Source organism: Heterodontus francisci, chromosome X, assembly GCF_036365525.1.
Source record: "Heterodontus francisci isolate sHetFra1 chromosome X, sHetFra1.hap1, whole genome shotgun sequence".
In the NCBI taxonomy this organism is placed as follows: Eukaryota; Metazoa; Chordata; class Chondrichthyes; order Heterodontiformes; family Heterodontidae; genus Heterodontus; species Heterodontus francisci.
This window is the reverse complement of record NC_090421.1, coordinates 6,249,220-6,264,732: the sequence shown is the minus strand read 5'-3', so window position 1 is coordinate 6,264,732 and position 15,513 is coordinate 6,249,220. Positions and strand designations below refer to the sequence as shown.

The following is a 15,513-nucleotide window of genomic DNA, read 5'->3' as shown; positions in this document are numbered from 1 at the left end:
TCCCTAATTAATAGGTTTTAATTCTCTGTGCGTCTGTATGGAATGCTAATTAAAATGTAATTGCTGGATAATAACAATTGGAATGAACTTCACGTGTCTCCAATTTTTATGAATCATTATTAATCAGGCGGTAGATGATCTCACGTTAGCGAACGCTGCTCAGTTTAGCCTCAGGAAAGCCCCTGTCTGCCCCGCGTGTTGGAGAGAAACTCAAGTTTAATTTGCTGTTTTGAGGGCTGCAGTCGCATCCCCACTACTGACCCGCCGCTGTGTCCTTCCAGACATTCTCCTCTCAGCAACACCACATGTCCGGTGATGGATAGTTCTGTTCACGGTAAAAAAAAAATGAGGGGGTTTGGGCGCAAGAGAATATTGTGTCTCACAGCCGCCAAGCGCCCTGTTGAAAGATTCTACCATTGTTCTGTGTTCCTGGTTGCAAGGATGGGATTCAAGAAATGACCAATTTCAGGGCTCGGCCGTTTCCCTCGGCTCAATCATGCAAATAAACGGATTTCTCATTCAACCCATTTAGGGACCCCCTTTGTAAGGCATTTAAAGATCCGGCCTCACATTTGTTTCAAAACCGTCTTAAATATGAGTGGATTTAAATACAAGGCAGGTGTGGACATTTAGAACTCATATGAAATTGGGATGGAGTTTAATATGTCAATTTTGTCCTTTATCACTTATTATACAAAGCGAGGATTCCCGTGCAAAAATTAATCTTTCAGCTAGTTCATTAATAAAACTATAGTTGACGGAATAAAGAGAATATTGGACCTCGCTTGACAATTACATCTCTATGTACATATCTGTATATCAAATATATTAGTATATGCAATTTTTGTAAAGCATTAGGATGTGCAAGTTATGTATGTATATCGATAATATACATATCTATATATGTGTCTGTCTTGTCCATCGCTCTGAATCTGTATAATATGTCAATCTATCTTGGTCAAAACGTCAGTGTGCATTTGACATGATTTTGGAACTCAATATAACGGTGGTGGGCTGGTATTTGCAACCCTAGTTACTTCCACCTCCTGTGTGAATTCACTTGATCAGCTCATGTCATAACTCTGGTCTTCTACACCCAACTGAGTCCCCCTTTCTCCGGCACCGGCTCAGACTCCCCGTTGAGCCAGTAAATGTCCCGCTTCCAGTTCTCTGGAGATAGGACCCGAGACTTGACTCTCTGCCCTCGAATCTGTATTGTCTCCGTTTCAATCTCACTTCACGCTCAGTCCAAGTGAGCAACGGGAGATGTTCCCCCGGTCAAGCCGGTTCATTCCTGGTTGAGAGGCGGTGAGATCGGGGCTGGGCGATCACGGAGAGGCTGTGTGAGAGGACGCTGGCCCTCGTTTCTCCTGCACACAGAACGAAAGAGAGAGAGGATAAAACCCACCTCCCCAATCTTTGCGGGAGATGGGAATCCACGGGTGAAGTGAGCGGAACGGGAGAGAGGCCGTGAGTTGGGAAATAGAGGGAGGGGAGTGTGTTGAACTGAACCTGGTTTCTGTATTGCTGGGAGAGAGAGTGGAGATGGTGCCTTTCGCCGGAGCTCAGCTCCGACTGTTTTTTTGCCTTTTGTACCCTGCGAACATCATCAGTCTATGGTGGTAAGTGCGCTGATATTTGTCTTGTCTCCCTCATTGGGGAAAAGGCACGGGGATTTGTAACAGAGAGCGCGGGAGGAGACTTTGAGAGAGTGAGGGGTCTGAACCGGACAGACAGGACAGAGAGAGAGATCATTAAGCTGGCAACTTTTCCTTAATCTCAATTGCAAGCAGCACCTGTAGAATAGAGATATCCCAGAGAGTCACCTTGACCTGACTCAGGCGAAGTTCACGCAAAGATTCACAACCGATCCGAATTTCTTGAATCGGATTTATGGCTCTTGCCCCTTTCTTTCTGTGTGCGCGTTTCAAATCAGACTTTAGCACCACGGCTGCACAACTTGCCGAGTGGTTTTTTGGGTCCAATCGCCCTTCACTTTCCCGAGGCAGGTCTTGTGCACCGCGGCTGTCTAGCCTGTAAGGAAAAGCTCTCTCCAAACCTAGCGGGTCCCTGTGTATTTTGGTCCGTGTGTGGGGTGGGGGCGGGGGAGAGTGATTTAGTGCACTGAAGTTAACCATCTTGCTGCTGTTTTATTTCTTGCTGCAGGGCTGTGGGGAGCCCATTGGTCATGGATCCCAATAGTATCTGCAGGAAGACCAAGCGGCTGGCTGGAAAACAGGCTGAACTGTGTCAAACCGAACCGGAGATCGTGAGCGAGGTGGCGAAGGGGGCCCGGCTTGGGATCCGGGAGTGTCAGTACCAGTTCCGATTCCGCAAGTGGAACTGTACAATTCACAATAAATACTTTGGCAAAATCCTGCAACAAGGTAAAAACTCTCGTTCTGGTCTGTTCGCTCTGATCCTGGGTGGGTTGGGAGCGGGGAGGTTGGTTCCAACCTCTTAGTCCAGCATTATTCACACCATCCATTTGAAGACGATTCTGGAATATTTAAAGCACACCCAAATGCGTGTCGCCCCCGCGGGGGAATCCTACCAGTTTGTCTATGCGAGTCGAGACAAGGGCCATAAGAGAAAAGCGATCGGTATTTCTGACCCCGAAGGAAGGAGCTGAATTCTGTTGCAGGTCACTTTGTGGGTGAGTGTTGAGCGGAGACACCGAGAAAAGCGGGCGAGGAGGCAAAAACAGAGAGAGAGAATCCGAAACAGGGACTCAAACAGTCGGAGACAGACAGAGACAGAAAGAGAGAGAGAAAACAAGCGAGGCAGATAAGCAGAGAGGTGAGAAAAAATCGGTATTAAGCGAGAGGCAAAATGCAGAAAGAGACGGGGATGTGAGCTGAAATCAAACAGAGGGTGAAGATAAACCACTGGATTCTTTGTCCCTCAGCCTGGTACAGATTTCATTTCAATGTATAGTAGCTTCCAGCAGGCACTAAGCGTTCAGGAAACCGACTTGTGTTGTGATTTTAGAATTCCAAAATACCACTTCTTCTACCCCCGTGTATTCCCAGCTCCCCAATCGGAATCTACCCTTGATGAACTCGTGCGCCCGCATTCTAGTAATTGCAAGAAGCATTTGTCACTTTTTCTTAAAGGCTGTGAATCGTTATTGCTTTTTTTTTTTTGCATTTAATAAATGACATGTTTACCAACCCAGCCTTGATTCTTTTTTCGACACATCATTCCTGTCCTAATGGGAAATTTAACAGCTGCACTGCAAAAAGGAACAGATACGCGACAGAAAGGTGAATCGGAGCGGCGAATGGTTCGGCTCAAGCTACCTGTAGATGTGTGGAAGTGTTTCTAGTTTGGGTACACACTGCGGAACCAAGTCTTGTCTACACGTATAAACTGCAAGTTGTATAGACAGCAGATGCACTGTCAGATCAGAATCAGGGTTTACCTGCATAGAGAGTTCAGGAGAAACTCCTTTCCCCAGAGAGTGGTGAGAATGTGGAACTCGCTCCCACAGGTTGAGGTGAATAGTATCGATGTATTTAAGGGGAAGCTGGATAAACACGTGAGGGAGAAAGGAATAGAATGATATGGTGATGGGGTGAGATGAAGAGGGGTGGGAGGAGGCTCGAGTGGATCATAAACACCAGCACGGAGCAGATGGGCCGAATGGTCAATTTCTGTGCTGTACATTTGAGTGATTCTATGTGAATGCATTACAATTATCTGAACATATACATATAGTTAGATATAATTCGTACATTCTACCTGTGCCAACATGCATTCACATCCAATGTGTGGTCTTTAAGATTCAGGTGTCGGTTTTGCCATACTCTGTGCTATATGTCAGCTCCTTTCTTGTTGCCAGATATCAGAGAGACGGCTTTCGTTTACGCCATCACCTCGGCCGGAGTGGCCTATGCTGTGACCCAGGCCTGCAGCATGGGAGAGCTGCTGCAGTGCGGCTGTGAGAACACCCTGAGCCGGCCGCCAATGCCGCAGTCTCCCGCCGCTGGCACGGAGGCAACGGCCTGGGAGTGGGGAGGATGTGGAGACGACGTGGAGTTCGGCTACGCCAAGTCCAGGCAGTTCATGGACGCCGAAAGGAGAAAGGGACAAAGTGACATCAAATCCTTGATTGACCGTCACAATAACGAAGCAGGGCGGCTGGTAAGTGCCAATGTCATCTTTATACAACAGAATCGAGATTTGTATGTGTAAATTATTTAACACAAATATGTGTGTGTTTGGGGGGGGGGGGGATTTTCCTCTGTGCGATATGTAATATATCTTAGTAGATGGTTATTGTTACACTGGAGACCGTTCTGCCCGTCATATCTCTCCTGGCTCTTTTGCCAGCTCAATCCAAAACAAATCCCATCGCCCCGTGCTCTGTACCTTTCTCTTATTCAAATCTGGATCTAATTTCCCCCTAAACGATGTAATGACCTCCACCTCAAGCAATCTCTGATTAAGCAGTCGAAGCTCCGACACCCTGTAAAGAAATTGCTCCGAAACCTTTTTCCCCAGTCCCCGTCCTTAATGACCCTAAATCAATTGGTCACCGACTCCCCAATCAGATGACACCGTTCTCTTTATTCACTCAATCAAAAATCCCTCACAATTTTTTTAAAAACTTCGATTAAGTCGCTTCTGCTCCAGCGGACATAATCCCAATATCGAGTCCCTCTTCACAAAATAGTTTATCATCGCAAATGACCTGTTTAATCCCAAAAGCTTGCTTTAAAAATGCAGTATATGATAACTATGGCATGCCCAATTTGAACTCTACAAGAATCAGTGAGTATTATTAGTTTAAAACACATTTCGTGACTCGCTTGGTGTGGGATAATGGTACTAAAGACGACAGGAAGAGGGAGTTAGTTAATAGCTTTGAAGTAATTTGTCGTGATGCACTCAATAATCGGCGCAACATCGAGGGCTGAAGGGCCTGTACTGCGCTGTAATGTTCTATGATATGCACTGGGAGAGGTTCCAAGGGATTGTTATGATTCAAAGCCAAACTAGTTTCCCCCCATAGTTGTTAGATTCCTTTTCTGAAAAGCATATCATCTGATAAATGTACTTGTCTAACTGAAGGATTTCCAATTGATGCGCGTTATGCATCTCCCCTTCCACACCCCTGACCAGGTCAGGACTGCGTAAGGTTAACATTGCCATTTCTTTTAGTGATATCCTTTCTGGTCGAGGCTGTTAACTTAATGCCGGTTGATGACCAATTTAGGTTGTCCAAATGAATTCCACTTTGAACCCCAAGTCACTGCCACACACAAGAATCTCTTCATCCTGCCGGAACACACATTCCACTGGCGGTGACGCAGTGTTGGAATACTGTGTAGCTGCCAGTTTCTGGTTAATTTTGAGTGCTTTTGGAATCTTAATATATTTAATATACGATCTAATTTTGCCCCAAACAAACTGCTTTTGCACACCTAACGTCGAACCCAAAAGTTGGTTCTTTGTAAAGTATAAACACCATCCTGTTCAAAATGTAATATGAAGGCCGGTGAGAAATGAAAGAGTCATCAAATGTGTAAATTGTGATGGACGAATATTTAACATTCTCAACACGTTTGACAGAGGAAGACTTTTTAAACCAGAATATGTATATGTATAGAATATGAATATGTATAGATAGAATCATTTTAACAGGGAGATGAGGAAATAAAACGTAACATGTCCAACAAAAAAGGACAAAACAGTGACGTCAGCTCCGCTTAGTTAAAACAAACTTCATACCCACTCAGGGCAAAACAGCCACCAAGTGGGAAACTTGGAGTCCCTTCTGAAAGCGCGAACAGGCCGATGGCAATCTCCGAGCGAGAGCACAAAATTGTTACAGCGCAGAAGGAGACCATTCGGCCCATCGTGTCTGCACCGACTCTCCGAAAGAGCAATTCCCTCAGCTCCATTCCCCCGCCTTCTCCCTGTAACCCTACACATTCTTCCTTTTCATATAACTGTCTACTTCCCTTTTGAATGCTTCAATTGAACCTACTTCCACCACACTCTCAGGCAAGTGCATTCCAGACCTTAACCACTGGCTGCGTGAAAAAGTTTTTCCTCGTGTCACTTTTGCTTCTTTGACCAAATACTTTAAATCTGTGCCCTCTCATTCTCGATCCTTTCACGGGTGGGAACAGTTTCTCTCTATCTACTCTGTCCAGACCTCTCATGATTTTGAATACCTCTATCAAATCACCTCTCAGCCTTCTCTTCAAGGAAAACAGTCCTCACTTCTCCAATCTGTCTTCATAACTGAAATTCCTCATCCCTGGAACCATTCTCGTTAATCTTTTTTGCACTCTCTTTAACGCCTTTACACTCTTCCTAAGGCGCGGCACCAGAACTGGATGCAATACTCCAGCTGAGGCTGAACTAGTGTCTTATACAAGTTCAACATAACATTCTTGCTCTTGTACTCTATGCCCCGAGATGTTCTTGTGCTGCTTGCTCTCTGTGCTCCGCCTCCATTAAATTACAGAACTTCTTTTCAATGCGGAGGTACATTGGTAATGAACAAAGTATTAAAGCTGAATAAAAGATATCAAAATGTTCATTAGGTTAGATGATGCATATTATTCATCCCCTATCATCAAAAGGAGCAGACTAGTTCATTGGACAACCTCTGTTGATTTAGTCAGTCGATTTCTCCCTCACTAATACCTGAGTAAATATCAAACATGGAACATTTCAGTGTTTAACTGGGCTGGTGACCCTACTCATTTTAATACCTGCTTTTAGTAACTGCTGTATCCATTCATCTTTCATAGGGTTGCAATGTACTGTTGATTTAAATTGAATTTTGTACTTTGTTTAAATGCTCATTTAAACATTGCTGTAGAAATGATGTAAAAGATGTATCTACAAGACCAGTGTTAATTCAAACTCGAGAAATACCACATTGCAAAATTAGCATTGTATACTGTGTATCTGTGGTAGAACCCATTAAAAGTTAAAATTGTGAATCATTCTATTATTTGATGACTTTCTGGGAAATCTGATTTATAGGGAACTGATCTGAACCTGGCAGAAACTAATTTAATTGTAGACACTTACAGATATTAGAAACAGGAAACTTATATCTTATTTGCCTGGCTTGGATTCATTCAACCCCAGAGGTGGAGAAGAGTGTTATAATTACACAGTCCAAACTCAGAAAGAGAAGGGTACAATACCTTCAGTGCTTCATTCTGGGGTAGGGATTTGTATCCAAGTCCCAGAGGTAAAAGGACAGTGATCTCAGTCACTGCACTACTCAGTCCCTTCTCAGAAACAAGATAAACCCAATCTGTCTGGGCTGGATTCCAATCTAAATGACAGAAGTGAAAGGACACTGTGCTTATGCACTGTGTGAAAATATATGTTCGTACAGCCCCACTTATACAGTTCCATAATTGAAATGTGTCTGTGAATAAATGTCTATTATTCATTTCAGGTCAGAGGTTGTGTGGTGATGGTTTTCAAATGCTTGTTAGCCTTTCAATTGGTAAAGTGCTTATTGTAGATTTTTAGACTTCTCTTCTAAATTAATTTCAATGGAAGTAAATTCAAGTGTGGTAATCCTCCTCATCAGATTTCCCTTTCTCCACTCTGCCCAGGCAATGCTTAATGCCTTGGCAATGAACACAAAAGAACTACCCCAATGTGCCAACTATGTATCATCTTTAATACACATCACTTCTCTCTTGTACTAGCGCAAGGACCTTCTCATTTGTCAATCTCCTTGCCCAACTAATTTTCAACATAAAATTGTGGCACCATAACTTAAATCATTCTGCATTCTTTCTTCAGCCTTCAAGATCTAATTTTCACTTCAGTATATTGCTGTTGACCACACAACAGTTAAACTTCTACTTATTTCTATATTGATTTTAGGGTTGCCTGGAAACCACTTCATGCTGTCAAACTCCTCTGAAGCTAAAGACTAAAGAGGAAAATGTAAACTAAAACAAAAAAATGCCATCCCAATTATTTTTTGTGGAACCATCACCCATTTCAACTAAATTGGTTAATCCCTATATTAAAATGTCACAACAATATGTTAAGGTTTGATCTGAAGATATCAGCAATTGTAATTTCTAAGTATAGGACTCAATAGTAATATAACTACAGAACATGGAAACATTTTGCTCTTTTTGGTTTTGTAAGAGGAGATTACAAAAATTGTGTAATCAGTAGTTTTTTGTTTATTGGATTCTATGTCAAAATTTAGCATCATGACAGTTAAACAGAGACTTGTGTGAAATGTTAAAGTTGCAGTAAAAAGCCACCCATTGTAAGTAGCTTAAGGTTTGGGACTCTTAATGTCCAATATGCAATTAAACTTTTACTTTTGCAAATATTTACAAAGCTACAGAGTGTACAGAATTCTGGTGCACTACATGTTCACAACCAATGCCTTGATTATCTGTAACATGCTTAATAGTTCAGCTGTTTACCTATTCAAATCTTGCTAAAATATTTTTATCAAGTAAATTTTCAATGAAAGAAAATCCAATTACAGGTATAGCAAACCTAGATAATCTCATTGCAAAATGCATAACAGACCTGAATAGAAACAATTGAAGGATAGATTGAAGTTGCTGATGGACCTGATATGTAGATTGGGACACAGAAAATTCATTGTCTCAGGTCAGTGCCCATGTCTGCAGAATGAGCCAACACAGAGAATTTATGATTCCCTGGATTACTAAATACAGGTAAAGTAATTTGTTACAAATATTTTCAATGTTGGACTTTAAAAAGAGCCGATTGCCTGCACTGTACTGAAGATATGTGTTTATCTAAAGCAATCTTTTGCTGTCAACTGTGAGTGTGTGGTTGTTAAGGTAGTCAACTCATGTGGGGGTAAGAATTCTTGTGGCTGCAATGTGTAGAAACATTTTAAGCGTGATAGTGAAGATTTCCTTTGTTTAGTACTCCTAGTAAATCATAAACATATTTTTGCAGCACATTATTTTAGAGCACAAACATTTTTAGACCATGTAAATATTCTCTTGGGACATTTAAATATGTTCATTTAGACCACAGAAACACATTCTTTTAAATATATTTTTGTACTTGTAAATGTTCTGTTGAAGCACAAACAATCTTTTAGAACACATTTTCTAGAACAGAAGACGTATTTTGCAACATGTGTTTTAGGACATGTAAACATTCTTTTAGAACACATTATTTCAGAATACACTTTTTGAACTTGTGAATATTCTTTAAGTACATGTTATTCCTTGACAACAACAATCACATTATGGAACCTATGAACATGTCCTTTAAGAACAGTCCTACATGACAATTTAGGACTAGTTTTTTGGAAAGTACAGACACACATCTTTCAGAACATGCTCTTTTAGCTCACATATTTGAGTTTGCAAGAAATGCCAAAAGGAATCTCCAATATGGATTTACAATGTTGCTGCACTAGAGGATCTCATGGAAAAGGGGGTCTACTGGGGAGGAGCAAATTTTCTCTGCTTCAGGAGCATTTACTGGAATTATGGGATTGAGATTGTACAATGCACATGTTAGTAACAGCAGAGCATAAGGGCAAGACTTTGTGCATTCGTTATATGTCTTCAAAATAATGCATTTATAATTTCACTATAAATAACAAGTAGAGGAAATCTTCTCTGTTTACAATAAGGCCAACACAAAGCAACCAGCACAAATCACTGCACCCCCCCCCCCCCCCCCCCCACCATACCATGATCATGTAACATCTTGCAAAATATTTGATATGATGTACAGTTGCCCTATTACTGCTCCCAGGTTTTCCTCACAGCCTTAGCAATTTCCTATTCATCTGTGACCTCTATAAGTAATATTAAGCAAGGTGTCAGCCTTGCTCAGTAGTAGCACTCTTGACTCTGCATCCGAAGGATTATGTGTGCAAGTTCCACTCCAGAAACTTGAGCATATAATATGGACTTGACACTTCAGTGCCATATTGAGGAGTGCTGCATTTTTGGAGGTGCCATCTTTGGTGCGACGTTAAGCTGAGGCCTCATCTACACTACCAGGTGGATGTAAAATATCCTACTCAAGAAGAGCAAGTGAATTCTTTCCCATGTCCTGGACAATATTTATCCCTCAACCAACACTACTGAAACAGATTATATGGTCATTATTACATTGCTGTTTGTGGGACCTTGCAATGTGTAAATTGGCTGCTCTATTTCCCTACACATTACATTACAATAGTGACTAACTCACTGGCTGTAAAGCACTTTAAGGTGTTGTGAAAGGCGCTATATAGATGCAAGTTCTCTCCCTCTGTGTCTCTGTCTCTCTCCATTTTTTATTCTTTCATGAGATGTGAGCATCGCTGGCAAGGTCAGCATTTGTTGCCCATCCCTAATTGCCCTTGAGAAGGTGGTGGTGAGCCATCCTCTTGAACCACTGCAGTCCATGTGGGGTAGGAACATCCACAATGCTGTTAGGAAGGGAGTTCCAGGTGTTTGACCCAGCGACAGTGAAGGAACGGAGATATAGTTCCAAGTCAGGATGGTGTGTGGCTTTGAGGGGAACTTGCAAGTGGTGGTGTTCCCATGTGTCTGCTGCCCTTGTTCTTCTAGATGGTAGAGGTCCGAGATTTGGAAGATGCTGTCAAAAGAGGCTTGGAGAGTTGTGTGTATGTATGCTTTTCAAAACTTTATCTGAATATGTATAAATATATACACATATGAAATACATATGCACTGGTCGATTGCTCATGTAAGATCAAGTGTAGTCTTCAGGTGAAATGGCATTAGAGGCTGAAGGTAATTGGACCAGGGGATCCAGACATAATTGAATCCCCACGTTAAAGTGATCATTTCTCCCTTACCTATATATTTCCATTATAAATTCCTATGACCACATTTATAATGAAAACTGTCTGTGTTCACTTGTCACACTATAATTACACCTTTGCATCTTCACACTCTTTCCTTGAAGGATAGTGTCAAGTGGTGGAAGGATTCTCAGGCTGATTAACAGTCTGCCAGGATGGCATGGGCATTGTTTTTGTATCTTTGCACTCTTCCCTTGGAGAATAGTATGAAGTAGTGGAAATATTCTCAGGCTTATTAACAATCTGACAGGCCAGATGTGAATGCTCCTGTCATGGCCCTGACCATTTTTCTCCCATAGCCTCAAGTGAAGGCACTGCAGCACCACCACAGGCAGGAGGGTGTCATTGCAACATGACAAGTTCAGATTTTGTAAATCTGGACATAAGTTTTAACCGGGGGAAAAAATTGTCAGTAAGTGTAGGCAGACAATTAAAAATACATATTACTAGTCAGTCTTTCAGGGGGCATTGCACATGTGGAGTGGCGACCAAGTATAGTCTTCAGGTGGAGCAGAGTTAGAGGGTGGGTGTAATTGAACCAGGGCGGGCAGATATAATTGTAAATTTATTGCAAAGTCATATGTACTATTTTATATATATTTCATTATAAATTTCTATGTCCACATTTATAATGGAATATGCCAATATGCTGCAATTACACACTCCCACCAATGGTGTCACTACAGTATCCTCACTGGTCGGGGGAGGGAAGTACAACTACAGAGACAAATATAAACCGTTTCCATTACACTTGTGAACATAGGAATTTATAATGAAGACAAAGTGTGCACAGACCCAAAGTATTTAGTATAGATAGGCACGTATATTTGTGAGAGTTTGCACCCATGAATAGATGTGACTATATTTCCAAGTACATATGCTTGTACATATCAGTATTATATGTGTTGGAGAACCACTTAGGACCCTTGAAATGTGTGTTTTTTTTAAAATGGAAGCTTGTACCTGGTCCAATCTTTCCGCCACTGGCTAACAATGTTCTCAACTACATATTCAACTCTTCTGTGTTTACAAGACAAATTCTAAAGTGCTTCCAGTTGTCCAAGAGGACCGTGACGGTGATGCAGAGGTCTAGTGTCTTCATCAACCAATAGCTGAGTTGAAATCTTCTTTTGTAATAGCATCGGGGGGAGGGGGAATGGGGGGTGGATCAGCTGACCCACTTGCAAAAAATAAGTACTGTGTACACCAGGACACTTTTATTGAACATTAACTTAGTAAATGGAGCACAAACTTTGAGAGCATTAATTCCTAAGTCACCTCTTACAAGATCATCTTTCCCTTAAGTTGACTTTTTACATAGATTTACAGCACAGAAAAGGTGGGAGGAGACTTGTGTGCAGCATAAATGCCAGCATCGACCTGTTGGGCCGAATGGCCTGTTTCTGTGCTGTGGACTCCATGTAATTTGGCCCAACAGATCTATGCTGGTGTTTATGCTCCACACAAGCCTCCTCCTGCCTTAACTCTATCAGCCTTCTATTCCTTTTGCCCTCATGTATTTAACCAGCTTTTCAAACATCTCTTATTTTAACGAAATTTCATCTTTGACAATAACCACAATGTCAATGTGTAAGATCAATTTCTTGTGTGGATCAAGCTTCCATCGTTTCCAGTCAATTAATTGAATGCAATTTTTATCTCCGCGACAGTAAATCTGTATTAAAGGAATACCTTTTTAAAGTTTTGCTTTTCTCTCTCTTCGATTTGCTGTTTAATTTCAGATGATTAAGAATTACATGAGGACCGAGTGTAAATGTCATGGGTTGTCCGGCTCCTGTGCAGTCAAAACTTGCTGGAAGAAAATGCCCCATTTCCGCGAGATTGGCGACCGCCTCTTGGACCGTTTCAATGGCGCCTTCAAGGTGATGGGTGGCAATGACGGAAAGACACTGATCCCGGTGGGGCACAACATCAAACAGCCAGATAGACAGGACCTGATTTATTCTGCAGAGTCCCCCGATTTCTGCCTGCCCAACAGGCGGACCGGTTCACCAGGGACACGGGGCAGGGTATGTAACGGCACAGCGATGGACGTCAGCGGCTGTGACCTGCTATGCTGTGGCCGGGGGCACCGGGACGAGACGGTGACCTTCCAGGAGAACTGCCAGTGTCGGTTCCATTGGTGTTGTGTGGTGCAGTGCAAACGATGTACTGTCCGAAAGGAACTCAGTATCTGCGTGTAGCCAAGATGGAACCCCATCAACAAAATAAGACATACCTGGAACTTACATTAAACTTAAATTCCAAAATAAAACGTATATTGTCCAAAGAGCAAACATTTTGGATGGGAGGAGGAGGAAGTTACAGGAAATTCTCGCCCGAGTGCAAAAAAAGTCCCAGGCAAGAATATAATGGCAGAGAATTACCTGGCACGTTTCTACTAGTCAGAAGGATTACAAACAGTTTTGAAAAGGAACAATTTTATAATGTCCACTCTTCATATCAATAATGAGAACATTCAGCAATTTTGCAAAGTACAACCCATTGTGGGAAGACATATGGGGGAGGAGGTGCATGTTACAGCATAGAAGAGCTATAAATGATTAAAGGAAATCATATATAATTTCTTACTGAACACATAGAGAACTATTTTTGTATTATTGTAAAATGTTGAAAGATTCTGTCAATCCGGCCCCACGGATCATTAGAAAACGCTGCGCAGGTCAGCATGTCAGCAAGAGATCAAGTTGAGCATTGCATCATGGCGTCCTAATGTTCATAGAGTTCATGCTGGGTAGCATTAGATGTGAAAATTGGTTATTTAAAAAAAAGTTTACTTTTTAGATCAAGTGGTTTATTTTTCATTTATTGGATATTTGTACAGGAAATATAGAAATTTCTGCATAATAAATGGAATGGAAAAGATTTCAGCCTTTTGCACCTTGGTTGGGTGTGGCTGTGCGGAGTTTCTGTGTCTGCATGCACGAGCTTTGAGATGGTACGCGAATGAGCGTGTGAATGTGTGATTTTGTGTGTATGAGCATGGTTGTGTGTATGTATGTAGGTATGTGCATGTGTATATGAGTGTGTCTGTGTGTATATGAGTGTGGGTATGTGCATATTTATATTGCACAGTAAAATCAAGCAAACCTCCTTTGTTAATACCATAAAACGAAAAGTTCAAAGTGGCGATGGGTCGGTAACCTGGTGACACCTTATGGTTGGGAGGCGATTGACTCTGGGCTGGTCTTTCGTGTTTAGAATGAAGGCTGCCTGCTGGGGTACCTTAGGCATACTTGGAGTATTAAGGTTAGAGATCGGTTTTCAATGATGATGGATAGCTCATTACTTTGGTATGGTGGTCCTCAGCAGGTATTCCAGACTTAACAAGTACATACAGCTCTTTAGGATTAAGTATGAGAGCATTTCAGAGTTCTGGCATTCTATGTGAGTGCTTTACCATACCTGGGTCTGTAACTCTCTTGGTTTCAGTATTTGTATAAGATTAGATTGTGTGCATACATGTCGATAAATAGGGGTGCATTTCCACCTGGCTTTAATGTGTGGGACTGTGCATGTCCAGTTATCTGTGATAGAATTTATATATGTGAACACAGCTCTCTAGCTGTATAGACATGCACCGATCTATAGGTCTCAATGTTTTGTCATCCAGCTACAAGGCCAGATACGTGTCTTAAATGCAATGGATGAGAGCTCTCACCTGCTTAAAGGACATTCCTTAAAGTTTGCATTCTCACTTTGTTTGCTGCATTTGGTTAAAACGTTGAGAAGTCACAGCCAAAATGAAGCCAGTTTAATCATTTGTTATGGTTTATTTACTTGGGGATTTTAATTTGAACAGGTTATGCTTGTTAGCACTGGCCTCCAGCTTGTGTGTGATGGGGAAGGAGAATCACACACTGATGCCCAATCCCATCATTTGTGCAAAAGAGGACACACGAGTAAATATTACTGTGAGCCCTGTCTGTGGCATGAATACTTAAGAGGCTCTTACCAAGTTCCTCTCTCTAATATTTTAATGGAGACATGAATCCATTTAAAATAATATGCTTCCATTAAAAGAGTGGAGTGGTCTAATAGAACCGTGTTAAGCATTTGTATCTTACAAAATCACTGTTAGTTTTTTCTATAGTGAGCAGAAGGATTCTTGCCCCTTAATTGTGTGTGTGTTAAATGCCACCGGTAGATGTGTTACTATTTGAGATTCACATATAACTCAACATTGTGATTCTAAAGCGTCTCCGACAACACGCTAAATACTAGGCAACTACACCATATTACATCATCGAAATGATTTTAAAATGTGTACCTTAATAACTCTTTGAACTTTGCTTTGAGCTTAGCCAACTGAGGGCTGTCAGTGCTGGGGAATTTCCACAACCTACACCTGGGGGCAACACAGGGAACGTGCAGTGAATGTACAAAATATCAGTTTGAAATAGCACTTCAGTTCCGGGACTTTGACTGTAAGACTTACAATTCTCACCACAGACACGTCTGTGTGTATGGGTACGTGTGAAATGCTTGCGTATGTGCTTGCACAGAGGATATGTATATGGGTATATGCATGTCTCTGAAATGTGTGTGGGGGTACATGTGTGTATGCATACGAATTAGGAGCAGGAGTAGGCCACTCGGCCCCTCGAGCCTGCTCCGCCATTCAACAAGATCATGGCTGATCTGATTGTAACCTCAACTCCACG

At 41.8% G+C, this 15,513-nt stretch overlaps 1 protein-coding gene across 1 annotated transcript; it reads left to right on the top strand.

Moving 5' to 3' along the window:
• Window positions 1-1,541: 1,541 nt before the first annotated feature.
• Window positions 1,542-13,132, top strand: LOC137358599 (protein Wnt-6-like). The gene is made up of 4 exons (XM_068024651.1): window positions 1,542-1,622; window positions 2,167-2,387; window positions 3,845-4,146; window positions 12,571-13,132. The coding sequence occupies exons 1-4, from the start codon at window positions 1,546-1,548 to the stop codon at window positions 13,030-13,032; spliced, it is 1,062 nt and encodes a 353-aa protein (XP_067880752.1). The 5' UTR covers window positions 1,542-1,545; the 3' UTR covers window positions 13,033-13,132.
• Window positions 13,133-15,513: the final 2,381 nt, after the last annotated feature.